Genomic DNA, 22012 nt, shown 5'->3' on the forward strand with positions numbered 1-22012 from the left:
GGTTTGATTCCTTTGTTATTCTTTTTACTATTTTAAAAATAGTTTATAAGGTGCTCCTATTTTTCAGTTATAAAAAATTCTAGCCTTTGTTTCCTGTGTAGGTGGTTTCATCAAAATTTGGGAATGTGACTTTTTCAGTGGGACTTTTTTCTATGTATCCAAAGGAAGGTGGAGCCTCCCAGAATATGTGCATTTGTATTTATTAAGCTTATCTCTATTCTGAATGCAATTTTTATATTATTTCTTAGCTTGAGGGTATCCAGACTATTTTCATGATGTAATTTTGAAAACTTGGTGGAATTCAAACTCCTGAATATAAATTCACATATAGGTTTATCTGTCTTTTCACCCTTTGATTTTACTAGTTGGAGCTAAGATCAAAACAATCTTTCCTAACTTGTTCCATAACAGATGGACTTTTGTTTGCTTGTTCTAGCCTATCAGTTCGTGAAAAATATAAGCTTTGAGTGTCTTGCTTTTATCATATTACTCTTGTCCTCAACTCCGTGGGTCTTGTGGTCCATGTTTTCCTCTCCTCTTGAGAGCATTTGAATCTCTATTCAGACCACCAAAACTTAACTTCACATTAGATAGTCATGGCATCACTTCAGTCTGTCTACTGTGGCTTTCAGCTTCCTTGCTTGTTTCACCTGGAGATTTTCTTTACTTTTCTCAGAGCTCAACTGTTCATTTAAAAAGATGATTTCTTCTCCAGAGGAAATAGTTGTAGGTTCCTGTTAGCTTATACACTTTGTCTCAGTATAACTTCTTTTTTTTAATTGGCATGAATTTGCCTACTCACCTTTGTTTTCAGGGTTATATTTTCTTTTTAAAACATCTGTTGTGATTATTATTGGGCAAATCTGATGTAGGGCTATTTTAGCTGAATTCCATTGTAGGACAAAGGTCAGTTTCAGTAGCCTGCAGAAAGACCAATAAGCCCCCACGTGCGTGTGTGGGTGCGCGCGCACACACACACACTCTATCTTTATAAATACATTAGTTGTCTTTTCTGAATGGGAGGTTGGATATAATATTCACATTATATTGCCACAGATAAGCCTTATATTAGACATTGAGGGCTAGATTATTATCAGTTGTAGAGTAACTAAAAAGCCACAACAGAGATCAAATAAGGACCACTAAAGAAAATGTAACTTGATTCTTTTAAAAAGAAAACAAATTTAAAATAAAATGGGGAAATGTTGACTATTATATATAGAATTATATTATTTTAAAGTGAGATACTGTGTCTCTTCAGTGACACAGATAATGAGATGTAATTATTGGATAAGAATGGAATCAGTGAAGACAAATAATAAAGTCTCTTTATCACAACTGGATAAATGAAGTTTCTGTTTAAAGAGATAATCATTTGCACTATTTTAATGATTATAAAATTTATTTGAAACTGACTAGATTCCATCTTGCTGAGCAGAAATAGATAAAATCTAAATGTTTACTTAGTATGAAATCCAATTATTTTCTATATAATAGCTAAGTACCATAAATACGATGTAGGAATACTGTATACTACATAGAGTATTTAAGTAAATTCCAGTTTTTTATGAGTTTCAGAAAATACTTTTTTTTTTTATTGAGGCAGCATTGATTTACAACACAGTATATGATTCAAAGGTATAAGAACACATGTCTTCAGATGCATATTACCACACCCACACACCTACACATGCACACACCCACACACACACACACACCAAGGAACCACACCCACACCATTAAGCTACCCACAGTCCTCTGCAATAGTCCATTGAGCCCCATCCGATTGATTTTCTGGTCTCCACCCTTCTTCACAACCTCAATTTTACAGTCATTTGTAAGCTTTGTTACTGATTTGGTTTAATCTGACCTTTTGTTTTCTCATGTAAGTGAACCAAAACAGTTTTACTTGTTCTCCTTCTGACTTATTTCACTTAGCATAATCCCTTCCAGTTCCATCCATATTGTAAAAAGACAAGAGTTCATCTTTATCTTTAAGCTGAATAGTATTTCATTGTGTGCATATTCTACATCTTTCTGATGTACTCATCTGTTATTTGGGCATTTAGGTTGTTGTTTCCATATCTTAGCTATTGTGAATAGTGCCACAATAAACACCTTCAAAATGGAAGAAGTTTAAAACACCAAGTAAAAAAGAAAGAGACATTTCAGGAGCTATTTGACACCATTAGGAAAGGCAACATAAGGATAATGGGTATCATTATGGGTATTATTAGTTCTTATTTAAAGAACTAATAGAAGAAATCTTCCCAAACCTGGGGGGAAAAAAACCCCAAAAAACCCAGAAATCAACCAGTCTGATTCTCAAGATAGCAGAGTTGAGATAGAATTGGATAGAAAAAAACGCACTGTGAACAGAAAGGAGCTGTTGAAACAAGCTGAGACTGTGATGCAGGATCTTGGCAGTTCACAGGCCATGTTAGAAATCCAGTACGAAAATGAGGTTGGTACAGGTCTTGGACCTACACTGGAGTGTTATGCACACATATCTCAGGAACTCCAGAGGGCTGACTTGGGTCTCTGGAGAGGTGAAGAAGTGACTCTTAGCAACCCAAAAGGGAGTCAAGAAGGGACCAAGTACATTCAGAACCTCCAGGGCCTGTTCCCGCTACCCTTTGGTCGGACAGCCAAGCCAGCCCATATTGCAAAGGTTAAGATGAAGTTTCACTTCCTAGGAAAATTAATGGCCAAGGCAATCATGGATTTCAGACTGGTGGACCTGCCCCTCGGCTTGCCCTTCTATAAGTAGATGCTGCGGCAGGAGACCTCACTGACATGGCATGATCTCTTTGACATCGACCTGGTTGTAGCTAGATCAGTGTATCACCTTGAAGACATTGTCAGACAGAAGAAAAGACTTGAACAAAATAAATCCCAGACCAAAGAGAGTCTGCAGTACGCGCTGGAGACGCTGACGATGAACGTCTGCTCCGTGGAAGATCTGGGGCTGGATTTCACTCTGCTGGGGTTTCCCAACATCGAGCTGAAGAAAGGAGGGAAGGACATACCGGTCACAATCCACAACCTGCAGGAGTACTTGAGACTGGTTATATTCTGGGCACTAAACGAAGGCGTTTCCAGGCAATTTGATTCATTCAGAGATGGTTTTGAATCAGTCTTCTCACTCAGTCATCTTCAGTACTTCTACCCGGAAGAACTGGAGCAGCTGCCGTGCGGCAGTAAGGTGGACGACTGGGACGCGAAGACGCTGATGGAGTGCTGCAGGCTCGACCACGGCTACACCCACGATAGTCGGGCTGTGAAGTTCTTGTTTGAGATTCTCAGTGGCTTTGATAACGAGCAGCAGAGGTTATTTCTCCAGTTTGTGACAGGTAGCTCAAGATTGCCTGTTGGAGCCTTCCGGAGTTTGAATCCACCTTTGACAATTGTCCGGAAGACATTCAAATCGACAGAAAATCCAGACGACTTCCTGCCCTCTGTAATGACTTGTGTAAACTATCTCAAGTTGCCGGACTACTCGAGCATTGAGACCATGCGCGAGAGGCTGCTGGTGGCCGCGCGCGAGGGGCAGCAATCCTTCCACCTCTCCTGACGACCATGGGAGCGCGGTATCTGCCTGTTACAGCAAGAGAAAAATCACCATTTCTTTTCTAAATGTATCACCTGAGTCAAGGAAACATGTTACACCTTCTTGTAGGAAAAACGGCTTGCAGATTCTAAAGAGACGCTTGGTTGATATTCATTAATGGCCCCATGGACTTAAAGTGATCAGGCCCTAAACCATTGTATGAGGTTTCTTTAGCAAGTTCTGTTTAAATTATCATTTATTTGATGAGTGAAGCTTTTAACTTGCTTTGCTGTGTGAAATTTAAAAAGGGATGTTTTTCCAGGCTGAAACAATAAATGTCGCTGTGCTCTCCTTACCTGCAGTTTCCTCAGAGATATCTGATATTAGCCAGACAGAAGTACCTTTAGAGTTTGCCTACATGTTTTCCCTAGACATTTTCATGCACACACACACATACACGTAAACACACATATACATATATACGTGTGTATACATGTATATATGTGTATTTATGTGTGTATAGACCTAATTACATCTAGGTAACAAGGTGTCATTTGATTCATTGTCTTATATACTTTGTTCCTTCTCCAGGTTTGGGAAGATTTCTTCTATTAGTTCTTTAAATAAGAACTAATAATACCCATAATGATACCCATTATCCTTATGTTGCCTTTCCTAATTGTGTCAAATAGCTCCTGAAATGTCTCTTTCTTTTTTACTTTATATTTTTCTTTCTACTTATACCTTTTTGTGCACTATTCACTGATTCAGCTCTCTGTTTGGTCTGTGTGATCTATTTCCACAGCTTGTTACAGAAATTTTTCTCTCTTCTAGTAATCATTTAATGTCTTTCTACTCCCTTATTTTCTTATTTAAATCTTCAATTTCTATTTTCTATTCATATTTTACTCCTCATATCATTCATTACTTAGTCTGAATTTTGTTGTATCTGTTTTAGGTTTTCAGAATTCTCTTGTATCATTTCAGCTTTCATTTCCTTATTTTCTTCTATTTCTTTGACTTTCTTTATCATGACAATTTTGAACCATCTGATAAGAAAATAAAGTCTTCCATATCTTGATGTCTGGATTCTTTTGGTGTCAATCTCTTGAGGTCTCAAGTTGCTATGTGTTTTATTTCTTTTGGTCTGCTTATGTTGCTGTTTCAGGTCTGAGAGATTAGAACTCCTTTAGAGTTTTAGAACTCTCCAGCAGGTGGTGCTCTGGTTTTTATATTTTGGATTTCTGTCCTTTCCAGGCTTCCATATGTCTCAGATCTACTCTTGCTGCTGCTGAGACAGGATGGGGTAGGGACTTGGAGAGATGGAGCCAGTGATGTGGACGTTCTACAGGAGGGAAGAGTACATGTTTGTGGCACAGGAATAGCCTGACTCCCTGTGGTTCTAGACCCAAGACTGCTATCTTTGTTCATTCTCAATGATCCTCAAAATATTAATACCAGTCCTGTGGGGTGGCGGGGAGGTAGCCTAACTGAGCAAACAGTCTTTGTTCCTGCTTAGGTCATTCCAGCGCCTCCATATGTATTTCTTCTCAGTCAAAGTTGTTTGCCTCCACAACACCCAGAGCTCTGAGACTCTCTAGGGACAACCAGAAAACAGCACTACAGTTTGTGCAGCAGCTTCTTCCTTACAACTACAGACTCTGAGCATCTCCTCTTCTCACATTGTGTTCACTGAAGCATGAATCTCCTCCATGTTTTTTCTGTGCAGTCTGCATGTCTCTGATGTCCGGAAAGTGTTCCATTTTCCCTCAAGTCACAGGACTCATGGGTGCAATACTCCATTTGTTGGCTGAGACGATCCTTTGGGGAGCAAAGCAAGGAACCTCCTCTGACACCATTGTTAGATCCAGCCTTCATTTATTTCTTTATTTATGTTTAACACAAACTTTTCAAAACTATGCTATATTTTTATAAATGTAGGTATGAAGGATTTCTTTCACTTTTTGGTTTTTCCTTTGGATAGATAGCAAACAGAGAACTGTTGCCTTGAAGATACTATTCCTGTTGAAAACACTACAAAATAATTTTTGTAAGACATACATATACATGGTTGCAAGTTAAACTAGTTTTATACTTAAAACAAACCAGAGTTTTCAGACATTAGGATATTTTCATAAAACAGTGATTGTCGGCCCTCCCTGGTGGCGCATCAGGTTAAAGTATAGCACTGAGAAGCTAAAGCCACTTCCACATGAGTTCGATTCCCGCCTGCCCCGGGGGTGACCACATGGCGCGCAGACCTCTCCTGGCCCGCCAGCTGCTCCTCTCAGCAGTGTACTTCCTCGATCTGCCTGTTCTGCTCCCCGCTGTGTGTGTGGTGAAGCCTCTCGCCACCCCTGAGCCTCTGACCTGTACCCCAGTTCTGTATGCACAAATAAATAAATCTTTAAAAAAACAAACAAACAAACAGTGATTGTCATCCTAACCAAGTATTGAATGCAAATGTTACATTAGTCATCACAATAACAGTATTTTTACTAAAAACACCCTGTTAACTTATTTTCAGCAAGAGGTTTTATTTTCATGTTTTCTTCCTAATCCTCACAAGGAGACTTTCTACTGTTTTTGAAAACTGTGCCATCATACATAGGCAACTGATGGAAATGCATTGCATATGTTTTCAGTGTAATAAAAAATATATAATTAAATTTTGTAGTCCTCTGAAACTCTTATTTGTCAGTTGGAATTTGAGGATAATCTTCATAATAACAAGTAATCTTTACAATGATATGATGTTGCGTGGAGTCCAAATTGATACACTTGTAATCCAAATATGAGCCATAAGAACTGGAGTTAGGAAAGCTAGATTTTTCAGAAAATTGGTATTCCGCAAAGATGGCACCTTACATTCCCAAGAAGCCATCAAGAATCTTGGAGCTTGGGATAGGATTTTTATAAGTCTATCTTGAGATTTTGCTTCTTCTTTTTTTTTTCCCTCAAGTTTGTAGTTGTGCTGGCACTGGGCAGGGTGGATTGTGTCGTCATGATTCATCTGTCAACAAAAAGTCAGTGAAAATAAGGATTAGTGCCTACAGCTTTACCTCAGACTTTTTAGGGAATTTAATGTTGGTGATTAAAGGACACAACTAAGTATTCTAGGTAACTGAAACAGAGGCCTTCTTCCTGGTTTGTATTTTTGTTTCTTATACTTTCAATATTATGTCATTTTATCAACTTATTTTATTTGCCATTTTTCTTCTTAAAATTACTTATGCCTTAAGTAATATTTTTTTAATTTTGTGTTTTATTATATTTATAGAACTTTGTTAAATACGAAACTTTGTTAAACACAAGTCTCATTTGTTGCTCATCAGCTATATTACTTAGAAATACATTTGCTACTTCTTTGCGCAAATAAAATATTTTTAATTGCTTTTTTTATGCCAGATATTTTAACCTAATTCTAAATAAGTGATTGCATAAAAGATGCCCACTCCCTTTAAAACTCATTGGAATGAGGATAGGGACAGACAGACACATCATAAGGGCAGAGTTAAGGCATGTGCCAGTTGGACCATTCCCTGTGGTTACCCTGAGAAAGGACTGCTATTTAAAGCAAACAACAATAATCCTTGTAACCTTGACATTTAATCCCCAGGAAGTAACATTCCTAAATACTGTCTACATTGACTTCAGAAAATTCTCTCTTTATTGGCCATAATTTGTCTATGTTATAGTAAAATTCTTTTTAGGCTTTGTAATATGCTCTTTAAAATACTTTTTATTTTGATTGTTATGCAAAAATGCACATAGTAGTTGCTGGTGATATTTAAAAACTGTTGCCTTCTTCCTTTTTCTTGACATACAATAATTCTGTATTTGTTGGCAATTGTGATGTCCACCTCTCAGAAAATCTTATCATAGCAGCCTATTAATCTGAGAATTTTAAGATTGTGCTCTTGGAGGAAATAGTGAAGAGAGACTGGTGGTGTTAGGAGATTAAAGTAAGAGGAACTAGTAAAGTACTAATAGAAAGGCTTTTAAATGTGATCATTTCCATCATCATTGTGAAAGTGAATTCCCTTCTGCTATGAGTGCTATAGGATTTTGAGTTATTTGTCCTTTCTTGCCTCCTATAACTGGCTAAGAGAACTATGCATATAAAAAATACCTTAAAGTTGAAGTCTTCTGATTTACTTTTTCTTTTTTTCTGGAAAGCAAATTGAAGATTGCTTCCAGACATTTTGTGTTAGCAAGGTATACTTTCTAACAACAGAGTGCCTATCCAAAATGCCCGAATTGATTTTTTAAAAAACTTGAAAGTTTGTTTTCCCCATAAATATGTTTATTTTGAAATGGTGATTGGGGTAGACTTGGTTGGAGAGTTGAAACATACGAGTGGGAAGAAGTGGGTAAACAGTATGTGAGTTCTCACCTGGCTTCCTTTGCCTGGGAATTATCGAGCACATTGATTTGCTGGGTGATTGAACAGGTTTTCTCAAACAGTCCTAATGAGATACAGAAAACTTTTACAATTCTACTAATTATAGAACACTGAAGTTGATAAATTACTTTTAAAAACATAAGTTAGGCCCTCCCTGGTGGCGCAGCGGGTTAAAGCACAGCACTGATAATCTAAAGCCACTTCCGCATGAGCTCTATTCCCGCCTGCCCTGGAGGTGACCACATGCCGTGGCAGACCTCTCCTGGCCTGCCCGCTGCTCCCCTCAGCAGTGTACTTCCTCGATCTGCCTGTTCTGTTCCCCACTCTGTTTCTGGTGAAGCCTTTCACCGCCCCTGAGCCTCTGGCTCATACCCCAGTTCTGTATGTACAAATAAATAAATCTTAAAAAAAAAAAGCAAAACATAAGTTAGACTTAAAAGTTGTACGCATAATGTCATCATTTATTTTCTTCCTTTTGAAGAGGGAAATGGAGTGTTTAACTTAATCCTCCATCTTTATCTGATACTGCCTGAGATTAGTAAACTTCTTTTGATGATGACTAGATGTGAAAAATGGGAACTTACACTGTGTTTTAGGTTGTATCCAAAATTCTGTTTTGTTTTCAAAATCTGAGTGAACTTGCTTACCATTGTAGTTGAACATGACATCACATGTGGTGTCTCTTTACGACCTCAAAACAAATCAAGACCAAACAAAAATGGTCATCACTTGGAAATGCTGTCAAATTTTAATTAAGGGACTAAAGATAATTACCTCAACTGTGATAGAATTTTTGCTCACACTAAACATTTGGTGGCTTTCTCTAGAAAGGAACCCTGAAAGACACAGTTGTGAAAGAATACATGGTGGTAGATTCTCACCTAGTCATATGGCTGTGGTTTAGAGAGAGCAAGTCCTCTCTGCAGCCAGGTTCTCAGTTGTCTCTTTGTTAGATATATGTGTTCCTGCTTTTCCTCTCATTCCCCTTAGGGCAAAGAGACTGTAGCTTCTCTTAGCTTTGTAATCAATCCCAGTGATGAAGGTCCTGATTATTAGTGTTTCAGACTCCTTTTCTCAGACAAAGGGTGTTGACTTCTGAAAGAATAGCAAGGAAATGAACTCAAGGCTCACTTTGGATAGGGGCATCATAACACTGGCCCAGCAATCAAACACAGTTGGCTTACTATTAAAAACAACAACAACAAGACTTCAAGTAAACATGCCATTAAAATTTTTTTTTATATAATTGTAGCAGGTTTGGATTTCCTCTGGTTCAAGTTTTCTTGCCTGTTTGATAATCAGACAATCTGAAGAAAGGCATAGAATTTCAGGGGAGAATCTGCATGAGAGACTTACAATAAGGCTATTCACAGGGCTCTTTTATTAGCTTAAACAGTATCTGCATCATTCTTAGTCTCTGGCTTTACTACAAGGCTCCATTTAAACTTAACCCAACTTGCAGACTTAACTGATCCAGGAATTACTCAATACAGCCAGTCAGCTACTGTAGCTCTTTTACCCCTTTTGATAAGGGAATTTAACACAATGAGCTTTACAGTTCTTAAATGACTCCATTTCCCTCCCTGTCTTTGAGATGTGGTGCTTATATGACCTTTTGTTCTTAATTAAATTCACGTGGCTTGATTATATTTTTTAAAAGTATGAACAAACAGTCTTGACTGCCTCTCCTTAGAATAAAACAGTCTTGTGGAGGATATAGAAGTGGAATACATGTTTCATCATGTTTACACAGATGATTTCAATATGCTAGGCATTATTATTGATATTTGATATTAAATCAAACATAGAAATATTTTCCTTACTCTTGAGGGGTGATTCTGATATAATTATTCGTAGCCCTTCAACATTGCACTTTCTCTTTGCACACGTTAGGTTTTCTGCTGTTGTGAGATTTCTGTCACTACAGTGCTAGTACACTAATCAGGAAATGCTTGGTTGGCCCATAAATAGCTGGAGTGAAGAAGGAAGGTGAGATCTCTGGGTGTAGAGTAGAGGGAACCTGGAGGATGTATTTAGTAACATTGCATATATTCAATATTGACAGTCCACACTTTGGAGCTTTATCTTCGAACTTTATTATGAACAACACTTATCAGAATGCTTGATGAAAATGCTGATACAGTTCTCTCCATTAGAGACCATTTCAGTAGTCCTGGCAGAGAGGCCTGTGGGTTTACATTTTTAGTAAGCATCCTATTGATTCTGGTACAGATGGTTATTGTAGAATCATTATCCATATACCTCAGGGAATGTTAGGAATACAATATTAACCTTTACCCCTGGGACCTCCCTTGGGTAGGATTGAACCCTGGTGTGATTTCCCAGAGGCATTCGTGGCAAGAGGGGAAAGACACACATGCATTTCCAGTGTTGGAGAGACTCAGCATCGTTCTTAAGTCGCGTTTCCCCCTTCGGCACTGAGTATACATCACTTTCCCACAGATGTGCCTCCCCTCCGGGCCAGCCTAGGTGCTTGGGAATGGTATCTCATTTACAGGCAACTTTGCTTGTGATGAGAATTTCAGAGTGATTATTTTATTTTATTTTTTTTTAAGATTTATTTATTTGTGCATACAGAACTGGTGTACAGGCCAGAGATGTGGAGGGTGAGAGGATTCACCAGAGACAGAACAGGGAGCAGAACAGGCAGATCAACGAAGCACACTGCTGAGGGGAACAGCGGGCGGGTCAGGAGAGGTCTGCCACACCATGTGGTCACCTCCGGGACAGGCGGGAATCGAACTTATGCGGAAGTGACTTTAGATTATCAGTGCTGTGCTTTAACTTGCTGTGCCACAAGGGAGGGCCTCAGAGTGATTATTACCTGCAGTATTTAATTCAAAAATTTTTCCTTATCCTCCTCTCCTACCCCATTAAAGTAACTTTAGAGTTTTAGAAGCAGAAGTCTTTTTCAAAAGGATTTCCAATTAGAAATTATTTCTCAAGAAACCTTTTGCAAATTATGGTGTAATGTGTTTGTTCATTTCATGGAGATAAGAAATTTCCTTGAAGATAAGTTGATATGATGGTCAGAAAAGATAAGGAAAATAAGTGGTGATGACAACAATTTGATGTTTATTGTACTTTGCCTTAAGTGCTACTATGTTTTCTGTTTGTGGAATCCACCCCCATATAGTTGGAAGATTTTTGATTTGGGGAGTTATATTTTCTAGTCTACCACCTGAAAATTCAAATGCCATATACATATTATCTAGTTAACAGAGTTTTCAAGATTGATTTATTTATTTTTGAGGGGCAGCTTATTGTTTGATTGTTTAAATTTCATTGGTTGGTTTTTGAATTGATTCATTTTAGGAAAGGATCAAATATGAAATGCTTTGCTTGTGGCTAGTTGAGGGCAGGGATCATGAGCATTAATTGAATGTGTCCTTTTTAGGAATGTGTTCCAGAAGACCTAGAACTAAAGAAGAAGATTTTTATTCAGTTAGACCGGATCGTCAGTGAGAGCGTTGTCTTAAGCAGCTCCAGCTCCTGCCTCCTGCCCTCCAAATTATTTTCAGGTTTAGCACATGTGAAGCAGTGCCTTGTGGCTCATCCTGTGAGTATGCTACACCTGGGGAAGTCTCTCAGTGGATCATTGGGGGCAATATACTTTGACTATTAATCCACTAGTGCTTTTTCACTGCTTTATTGGGATATAATGCTCATATCACACAGTTTCCCAGTTGAAAGTATATAATTCAGTGGGATGGGCTGTAGTATGTTTAGAGAATTGTGCAGCACCAGAATTTCTTAAAAGAATTTTATCCCATAGTTCCTTGGATTATATGTATATGTCAAATGAGTAATGGGAACAAATGAGCAATGCTTATTATAGACTTTCTCTCTCAAGTAATTCCTTATCTGAGGAGATTACTAAATAAGTAATTTCGCTACACTTTAAAATATGCATACAATGAGTCGGATTTTGTAGTTTAGTCTCTTGTATTATGTAGTTTGCTAAACCCAATTCAGAGCAGAATCAGTTTTGTTAAAATGCAGACTCCAGGACCTACCTGAGGTTCTGATTAGTAGCCTGACTACAAATCCCTCCTTTTTCTTGTTTTTCTCTTCCACCCACTCACTGTAATTAGCTGGAGTGCATTAGGAGACATGTTAGACAGTGAGTTCCAAGTTGGCATGCAAACAATAAATCGTTTTGAGATTAAAGTGTTACTATGAGGGGAAAAATCAGAAAGGAGATTCAAGGATTACCAGTGGAGGACTTTTGAGTGCTGACATGAGCTCCAGGTGATGTTGGAGAACTGGGATAACCTGTTAGTACAGAAAAGCTAACTCGACCCAAGTCATAATAAAGATGACAGTACACCAGGCTCACCACACCCTCAGCACCGCCAGACCAGCAGAGATTAAGGTTGGAGACAGCACTGAAAAACCAGGCCAGATTTGGCAGGATCTGGTGGACTGAAGAGGAAGGGGGTGCTTGAGACCGGGAAATATCATGAGCAATGACCCCAAGCCAAGAATAAGCATGGCAGTCCTGCTTGACTGAAAGAGCCTGCATGTTTTTGGGACAGAAAGAAATAATGGACATAGTGGGTCATGAAGAATCATGAGAATTAACCCTGAAGAACTGGGATTTTCTTAGGTAAACAGCAGGATTGTGATATGTATAAACACAGTCCTTGGAGGTTGATAGGAAGGTCTTTCAATTTTGCAGATATCTCAAAGAAAAATTACTTTGCAGGTCTTGGGGGAAACAGTATTCCAAGCATGACTGAAAGGTTCTAGGATTCAACACAGGAAAATTTTGCTTTCTTTGCATGAGTAGTTTAGAGTGGGAAGTAAGCAAGTTTGCTCAGGGACGTGAGAAGATTATAGATGGCTACCAGATTTTATACTCTAAAAATGGGCTAGTTAAGATCACTATTCACAAGGTATATTTTCCAAATATTCTCATACCAAAATATGATGTACAATGTCAAGAATGCTTATAAGGAAAATTAGACCCATAGACACAGAATAAAGCCAGTAATAATTAGTTACCACAGAAACACAAGTGAAATTTATCACTAGGTCTCATGAAGAGTGTGGTGTCCTCACCTCAGTACACTTACATTCTTTAAAAAAAGGACCCTGAGCGCCCTCCCTGGTGGTACAGTGGGTTAAAGCACAGCTCTGCAAGCTAGTCACAGATGTTTCAGTGCCAGTTCTATCCCGGGCACTGGCTTCACCCGGCCTGGCCCGGATGTGCCCCACATGGTGCAGCAGACCTCTCCTGTCCCCCCCACTGCTCCCCTCAGCATTGTACTTTGTCAATCTGCCTGTTCTGCTTCCTACTCTGTCTCTGGTGAATCCTCACTCTGCCCCTGCACCTCTGGTCTGTACCCCAGTTCTGTATGCATAAATAAATAAACTTAAAAAAAAAAGAACTCTTAGAAACTGCAGAGAACTTACTAGATTATCAATTGTTTTCGAGAAAAATGTAAGCCTCTTGCTTAAAAGCTTCCAATTTTTTAACCAGTGTTTTCCCTTCTGAACTCGTTAAAAACAAAACACAACTAAAAATTGTTCAGAGATACCTCCTAAATTCTTTGAAAGAATTTGAGCATATATCTTCAGTTTTAAAGTATATGGGAAATGAAACCATACCCTATTTACTTTCCCTCTGTCATACCCAGCACTTTGCCACCAACCTGGTAATAACTTTTGAATAGTCACATTTCTTTCCCTCAGACCATTTCAGTACTTCTCTAACTTATTTAGTCAAATAAGCAACATAGCAAAGTAAGCTCAGACCTTATTTTAAAAATTATCTCACATTACTTTCATAAATTATTTTTAGCCAAAATTAGTGTTATCTAAAGCAAACCAAATAACCCCAGTTGGCTATCTCTGGAATTTAATTTTTTAATTCTCCTATGCTTGCGCTCCCTACCCTTTTCTCCTTCCACTGACCTATAAGAGAGTGGAATAAAAACATCTTGAGTAGTTCAGGCTAAGATGCACAGACAGTTCCTGTGGAATCCAGAACCATGTATAGTCTTTGAGGAGTTACAGGTTTTCCATTTAGCTCTCCAATACAAAGAGCAGGGACTCAGTACATCAACTCACTTGCCACCACTGCTCGGTTAGCCAAGATTCTTTGCCTAGACAGGAAAAAGACAAAGGAAAAGGATGCCTTTAGCTGCTTCTGAAAGGCTCTTACAAAAGTGGATAGGCAGAAACAGAAAAGTCACCAGTCCCCAGGTTTGGACCTCACCTGTGTTCTCTTGGGCACGTTTTCCACTTCAGGAGTTGGTCTTTAGGGTTCCTCAGCCCTGGAGCTTGCCACCGGCTTGTGCTCCCTGTGCTCAGGTGGCTCAGGGAGATTTCAGAGTGGGTTTCATTGAGCAAGGCCAGCAAACATGACAGGCTCAGGAAGAGAGTGTCAATATACCATTTCTGTGTGCCCGGGATTTTGTCTCCCACGTGTGCATGTTGCCTTTCCTCGTCCGCCTCACCTCCCTGGGGTGGTGTGGGGATGACCATTCAGCAGATGGGGCTTGTTTACCAGTTATTGTCTACAAGCAAAGTTTGGCTGCAGCTTCTCTTGGTTCTTAGGATCTCTTTAGCAGTCAGTCAGAACAACAAGTTTTCTCAGTAGTTTCAGCTATACTTTACTAAGGTTTCCCCTTCTTGCTTATTTCAGTGGAGGAGGATTCAGTGAAGTGTATGGAGGCCCCTTTAGAGCATCAAGTGCTCTTGGTGTTTTCCTGACCATAGATGAGGCTGCCTGGGAAGGCAGGGACTGAGTGAAGGGGTTTGTGAAGGCACAGCACACAGGTGACCAGGCGGCCGCATGTTACACGTTCTCAGGAATCACGGGGCCCCCTCGCTGCAGAGGTGCTAGGATACTCCTGCCTACTAACCCCTGCCCATGCCTGCACGTTCTCTGACTTGTTCTGTCCACTGACCCTGATGCATTTGCCCTCGTGCTGTCATCATTTCTGGTGTTCCATTCACAGGCTCTGTGCCCCTCGGTGCCCTGCATAGTGCGGCCTGCCCAGATCCCTCTTTCAGGAGCTGCTTCAGCTCTGAGCAGGAAGCGTACAGGAAGGGATCTGACTTTCTCAACCCAGCTGTAAACCAAATGTCCCCTTTATTTTTATGCCCATTTTGTATAGAGGAAGAGGAATTCTCCTGGACTGAGGGCCCCCCTTTCACCCCCAGGAATGTGAATGAATAAATTGTAAAATTTCTCTTCAGGAAATAGGGACAGTTTACCTTTCCTCTCTCTGCTGAACTTGGGTTAATTTGCTGCAGAGAATATAAAGAAAGCCTCTGTGTTGGGCCTGCTGAGCTATCACCCTGATCACATGCCTCCAGGCCATTCCCAACTCAACTGCCTTTTCACTGAGTTGAATGGAGAATGCCCCCCTTGTGCCGCCCGCCTCAACCTGAGCTCCCAAAGGGCTGCCCAGGCCACAGCTCTCCCTTGTGCTTCCCGTGACACAGCCCTGCTCGCCAGAGATCATAGGGATCATCCTTGGAACCTTAAAGAAATTGCCACCCTTTCTCCTTGGCAGGGTTCCTCATTTCTTGAGGGTATAATCCTCAGTCTTCCTCATAGGCTCTGGCAGAAGATGGCTTGCCTTCTGTCTCTGTTGGAAAAAGAATAGCTTTTTCAGGAAGTGGCTAGTTCTTTAATCTATTTAACAGTTACTTCTTGTACTCTCTTTTATTCTCTACCTTTGTTTCCTTTTTTCCTCACTGTGTTAAATTTAAGGGGTATCTGTCATGACTGTTAGAATTCTTCACTGGGTCTGAGACAGAGATAGTCTTCCCTGAGAAAGTCCTGACCTTTTTTCCATTCCATTGGACTTCAGGGTTTCTCTGCTCTGGAGCTAAACGTGAGCATGCCTCTGAGCATATCTGAGAGTCTGGGGAACTCTGGCAAGAATAGTGTCTATCTAAGCCCAAAACTCCGGGAGGGTCTTTTCTAGAGCTTGGACATATGCACACAGTAGAGTGAAGAACTCGATGTTAGGAAGTATAGAGCAGAATCACGATGGGCCTGCATCTTACTTAGCTATATGTTTTTCATAGTGGGTGGTGAATTATCACTGTAGGTTGTGTGTGTGTGTTTTTTTTTTTAAGATTTGTTTATTCATGCATACAGAACTGGGGTACAGGCCAGATGTGCAGGAGTGGTGAGAGGATTCACCAGAGACAGTGGGGAGCAGAACAGGCTGACTGATGAAGTACATGCTGAGGGGAGCAGCGGGCGGGTCAGGAGAGGTCTGCTGTACCATGTAGATCACCTCCATAAGATCAAACTCATGCTGAAAGTGGCTTTAGCTTCTTAGTGCTGTGCTTTAACCCGCTGCGCCACCAGGGAGGGCCCTATTACTGCAGGTTTTTAAGGTGATGCTATGGCCAGGGTTCTGCTCTTAATTTTTAAAAATATTTTAACTGTGTTAAATACACAAAAAAATTGCAGTCTTACCCATTTTTTTATGTGTACAGCTCAGTGTTATTTAGTGCATTGACTTTGTTTTGCACCCTTCATCATCTATCTCTGGAACTCTTCACCTCGTAAAGCTGAAACTGTCCCCATTCAACAACTCTCTATTTCCCATCCCCTGGCAACCACCATTGTCCTTTCTGTTGCTGTGGATTTGACAGCTCCTGCCTTTTAAAGACTCCCTTTGGCAACAGTAGGGGGAAGAGGTCCTGGCAGGCTGGTGAGGACAAGTACCACAGTGCTCGGCTGGAAGTGATGACCTTAGCTAAGCTACTGGCATTGGGAATGGGAACCCATAGGACTTTGTTATGATAGAAAATGGGAGGAGGTGAAAGAGAGACAGGGTACTAACTGAGTTTGAGAATGTGAATGGGATCTAATCAAGATGGGACTGTTGAAGAGAAGAGCATTTCTCTTTTCCCTTTTAGGTTTGTGGTTGAGATAGCCTGTAAATAAAGGTCAGATTAACAGGAGGAAAAAGCCAATTTAGTTTTGTGCACATGGAGTCCCATGACTGCAAAGCAAAAGATTTATTTACTTTCTAGACAAAGATACAATAAATTTCTGAGGAACTGACAACAGAAAGGAACTGTCAGTTTATATGTTAGTTTTGTAAGCTAATTATACAGGTGTTACAGGACCTGCCTCTCCTGGTAGAGTGACTGTCACAAGGAAGACTTACTTCCTGAGACAGAGAGAGGCAGAGAAAATGTCCTGCTTCAGCTGTTTCTCAAGCAACTCACTTTCATCATAATCAGTAAAATCATGTGTTGCCTAACTTTGGGAGAACACTCTGAGAAATGTGTCACTAGGGGATTTGTCATTGTGCGAATGAATGCAATACTAGCAGTGACTTCGTACTCTTTGGGCCCTTGATGAACAAAAAGATACAAAATGAAATCAAGTACAAGGGAAAATGATGCTCTCAAGAGATGAGGTAAACATGGGACAAGTGAGGCTGCCGCTGGTGTCAAATGCTGTCACTGAGCGGTAGGAGTTTCAGGACCACCATTGTGTATATGGTCTGTTGTTGAAAGCAATGTGTTAGTTACACAAAATTAGCAGACCTCTATAAATCAGAGACCTTCTGTGGGAGAGGGGGAGAGGGATCAAAACAGGGGTGGTAAGAGCACAAAGGACTACGGTGATGTTTCACTAGTGAATTAGTGGTGGGAATTTTATAAGGACAACATCTGAGAGCACAAAGCAAACATTATACAAAAGCGAACAATGATGTAAAAGCATGTGTGAGTGTGTGTAAAGAAACATGTTGGTTATGATTTTTCTTTGAACAGTTGTATGTTCAGGTTCCCCTCTTAAGTCTTTCTCCTTTGTGAATGACTTTATTTCTCAAGTTTGGGCACCACGTCTAATGGGTCCTTTCCCAAGATGAACCTGCCCCACGGGAATATTCAAGATAGGGAAGCCAAGTCTGTAGAGCAGTACCCCAAACTCCAAAGCCACCTTCTTGACTTTCCCTTCTGTCTCCTCCTTAGGTGAACCCACCATATTACTTGCCATTGGTTGAGCTGGTTCCTCACCCAGAGACATCTCCTGAAACAATGGACAGGACCCATGCCCTCATGCGCAAGATTGGACAGTCCCCAGTCCGGCTCACGAAGGAGGTGGATGGCTTTGCTCTGAATCGCCTGCAGTATGCAGTCATCGCAGAGGCCTGGAGGCTGGTGGAGGTGTGTGGCAGCTCCCACTGTCTGGTCTCAGCAGAAGGCGAGGTGGCTCCTGGGAGCATCATGGTTGGGAGTTGGGGTGGCAGGAGCATCAGGTGGTGCTTGGTTCTTGCCCTGTTTTGGAGATGGATGGCAATATTTTCTCTCAGGTGTAGTCAAACGGTAACAAAAATAAATGGTATGCAGCAACTCATGTTATATCCTAGAGATTCCCCTTGTACAGTCACTTGATTCCAGACTTTGTAGATAGGCTTCCTGTGTCCCACCCATTCATATCATCACCACATAATCAAAGAAAAACAATCTTTCTAATAAAGCAAAATTACATCTTTTAAAGAAGTCCAACTTATTTCTAGAGCTTAAGGGAGAAGCATGGATAACCCTAAGCTTGTCTTAGCCTCATCCTATAATTTTGAATGATTTTACATGTGACTTTAAAAATCACCTTGTTCTTCCCTACTTTTGTACTCTGGATCTGGCACCTAGCAGGGGAGATGTCAAAGTAGGATTGGCAGTGAGAGAGGGTCTTACCAGGCATCCAAAATAAGAAGAATGGAACTTAGCTGAATTGTTGTTCCCTAGAATGGTGCCTGCCCAACGCACTTGACAGGAATGTAGATCAGCCTTTGGGTTAGCTTCCTTGGGTAGCATTAGCCCCCCAGCTCCTCAGCAGTGTGCCTGGGTCCATGACCCTCCCACTTCTTGTTGGGGTTCGCCCACACCTCCATCAGGTGGTGTGGATATTTGACTTGCAGTAGCTACAGGTTTGCATTTTCACACCTGCATAATTATCCTGCATCTTCAAGACACAGTGGTAGACTTTCCACTGTTAAATTTGCACTTCAAATTTCTTAGTAATTATACAATGCTTTTGAATTGTAGAATTTTTTTTTCATTTTTGAATTATAATGCTTTCTCAGAGATCTAGTTAATATATTTTCATTTGTCTAGAGTTGGGGGCTATGGGAGTTGTTTAATAGACCACAAAATATTGCATTAAAACATAACAGAAGGTTTCAATGCAGTTTTTTTTTAAATTTATTTATTTATTCATACAGAACTGGGGTACAGACTAGAGATGCGGAAGGTGAGAGGATTCACCAGGGACAGAATGGGGAGCAGAACAGGCAGATTGACGAAGTACACTGCTGAGGGGAGCAGCAGGCGGGTCAGGAGAGGTCTGCCGTGCCATGTGGTCACCTCCGGGGCAGGCGGGAATCGAACTCATGCGGAAGTGGCTTTAGATTCTCAGTGTTGTGCTTTAACCCGCTGCACCACCAGGGAGGGCCTCAATGCAGTTTTAACAGTTATTTCAAAAGTGTTTTAGTGCCCCTCAGAGATGGAAAAAAGGAATCAAATTTCACTTTCTCCAATATGAGAGATATGAACGCAAAGAAAAATTTGGAGATGATGGGGTAAGGGAGTTGGGTGGGAGGTATATACAAAGAAATTCTGTTTTGACCACAAAATGAAACTGGCTACAGTGTAGAAGCGGCAGGCAGGGAAGAGCCATGGAGAATTACAATGTCTGCATTTGCTGGGCGGACAAGGAGGGCCTGCTGGTGTTTGACTGCACTGGAGGGTTCTTATGGTTCACGGTCCATCCTGCTTTTTGGTCATCTGTCACCAGAGGCTCATGGTAAGGTGAGTGTGATCATGTCTTGGCTGGCACGAATGTTCTCACTCCTGGTTTCTAGGGATGACGTGTCTTCTTGTGTTGTCTGCTATGGGACACATGTGCCCGAGTCCTCATAAGAAACTGAGTGCTAAAATCAGCAGGATACAGTTTAATGTGAAAAGATGAGACGGAGGCTACAGAAATGAAAAGTTATGTTCACAGGAATGTGAACTGAACCCAGAAAACCCCAAAGAAAATTGTCTTTGGTAGAAGTCTAGAAGATAATTCCCTTAAAAATAAAGAATATAAATCTACAGATAGTAAGAATCTAGGTACATCTGGAAACTGTGGATACCACTCTTTGGGCAGAATGGGGTTATGATGGGAATCAAGCCCTGCCGGGGGACTTAGGAGGGCAGGAAGCATGTTTCTCATTTCTGAGGGCTGGGCTCACAGAAGGGTGTATGGAGGAGGGCGGAGCTGCTACAGCTTCACTTGCATTCACCACACTGCATGGGAGGCAGCTCCTCTGGGTCTTCTGGACCCTGGACACACAGCATGCTGGAGATGCACCTGCCTCTGAAGTAGCTGCCCCCTGGGGCAGGAGGGCTGCTGAGGTAGGCCTGGGCAGGCTTGGAGAAACACAGCTGCAGGGTGCCTCCTCTTAACACACAGCCACATTCTCCACCCTGTACCTCAACAGAGCCACAGAAGGTGCATTTTCCCTAAACCTCACTGCCCTCAGAAATAGGGGATCAATATTTCTGTTCATTATATGGATTGGTTTAAGGAGGTGTGACTTTATTGGATGAATTTCTTGAAAAAGACCTCTGCTGTTTTCACCTCAGAAGTGAGGAGCAGGTTAGGACATCTTACTAGAGTGCAGCTTCTGTGTGAGCAGCCCGTGAGTGTGCACCTAGCCATGGCCAGGCCTGGCTCAGTGACACCCCTTTGACACAATTTCAGTGCCAGTTGAACTTGAATTCATATTTTTGGGTATTCCAGGCTTACTTCAGAAGAGTTATGGGCCACTTCAATATAAAAAGGAGCTGGGTTGCAGAAGTCTTAACAGTAAAAGCTGCACATTTTTACACATTTTCACTTTGAGAAGTCCAGAGATATTGAAGAATTTTTCTTTCCAAGACATTCTCTTTCCAGGGTGGGTCTCTAGTGTGAATAAGAAGCGCTAAACTTACCTGCTTTGTTCTATCCACCCCTGGTTGTCCTGGTTTGTTACTGTCTGGATTGACAAAACAAGATGAAATTTGGCAGGGTCTTTTCTTTCTGACTCAAGCTTAGTCTGGCATGCTTTCAGGGGAGGGAGGGTACAAGGTGACTCAGTTCCAGAATGTGGAGAGTTTTGTGCAGACATGGCTTGGCACTGTTCTGGTGTCCGGGGTGCTAAGTCAACTCTACGAAGAGTGCCGTTCCCTGTTGTGTGAGTATAAATAGCCCTGCACAAATCTAATCCATGTGTGAACATCCCAGGGCTAGATCCCCAAGTTGGGGTATAAGCAGTGTGGGGTAAGGGAAGGTGCTCTTGCACCCAGCATGGCAGTGTTTTGGTATGGGTGTTGAAGGATCAGAAGGAAGCTGCTCTGAAGCTCGCTGACTCTGTAGATGTGATGAATCACATTGATTGGTTTTCTCATGTTCAGTCTGTGATCCTGGAACAAATCCCACTTGATTGTAGGGTTTGAGGTTACTGGACTTAATCTCTTACATTTGATTTACAATATTTGCCTCTACATTTAGAAGAGATGTTGATTTATAGTTTTCTTATATATATGTATTACCTACATACATAATATAAATGCTATCTTTTTTTGATGTTGATATCAAGCTAATGCTACATAGATATCAAGATAATAACACATAAATAAGTTGGAAAATTCCCCCTTCTCTGTTTTCTGGAAGAGATTGTGTAAAATTTCTCCAGCAAAACTACCTAAGCCTCAGGGTTCTTACTCAGGAACTTAAAAATTAGGAAGTCAACTTTGTTAATGGTTGACCATTTGAGTTATCTGCTTTATCTTGGTTGAGTTTTGGTAGCTTGTGGTTTTAGAGAAATTGGTCCCATTTGTTCTATTAAACTTGAAGTTGTTGCATTAAAGTTGTTAATAAGACTCCAATATCCTTTTAATTGCTGTCATGGTAGCTCTGATTTTGTTCCTGATATTGAAAATTTATATGTGCTCTCTTTTACATGTTATTCTTAACAAAGGTCTAGCAATTTTATTAGGCATTGAAGAAACAACATTTT

At 40.7% G+C, this 22012-nt stretch overlaps 1 protein-coding gene across 1 annotated transcript in view; it reads left to right on the forward strand.

Moving 5' to 3' along the window:
- The window catches only part of CRYL1 (crystallin, lambda 1), a 160006-nt gene that overhangs the window by 113877 nt on the left and 24117 nt on the right, over nucleotides 1-22012 (forward strand). Inside the window, exons 4-5 of the mRNA XM_004680358.2 lie at nucleotides 11374-11535; nucleotides 17940-18134. Of these exons, the coding sequence (XP_004680415.2) occupies nucleotides 11374-11535; nucleotides 17940-18134 (357 nt within the window). The remainder of the gene's footprint in view (nucleotides 1-11373; nucleotides 11536-17939; nucleotides 18135-22012) is intronic.

This window comes from Condylura cristata, unplaced genomic scaffold (genome assembly GCF_000260355.1).
Source record: "Condylura cristata isolate star-nosed mole 26May11 unplaced genomic scaffold, ConCri1.0 scaffold00010, whole genome shotgun sequence".
Classification (NCBI taxonomy): domain Eukaryota; kingdom Metazoa; phylum Chordata; class Mammalia; order Eulipotyphla; family Talpidae; genus Condylura; species Condylura cristata.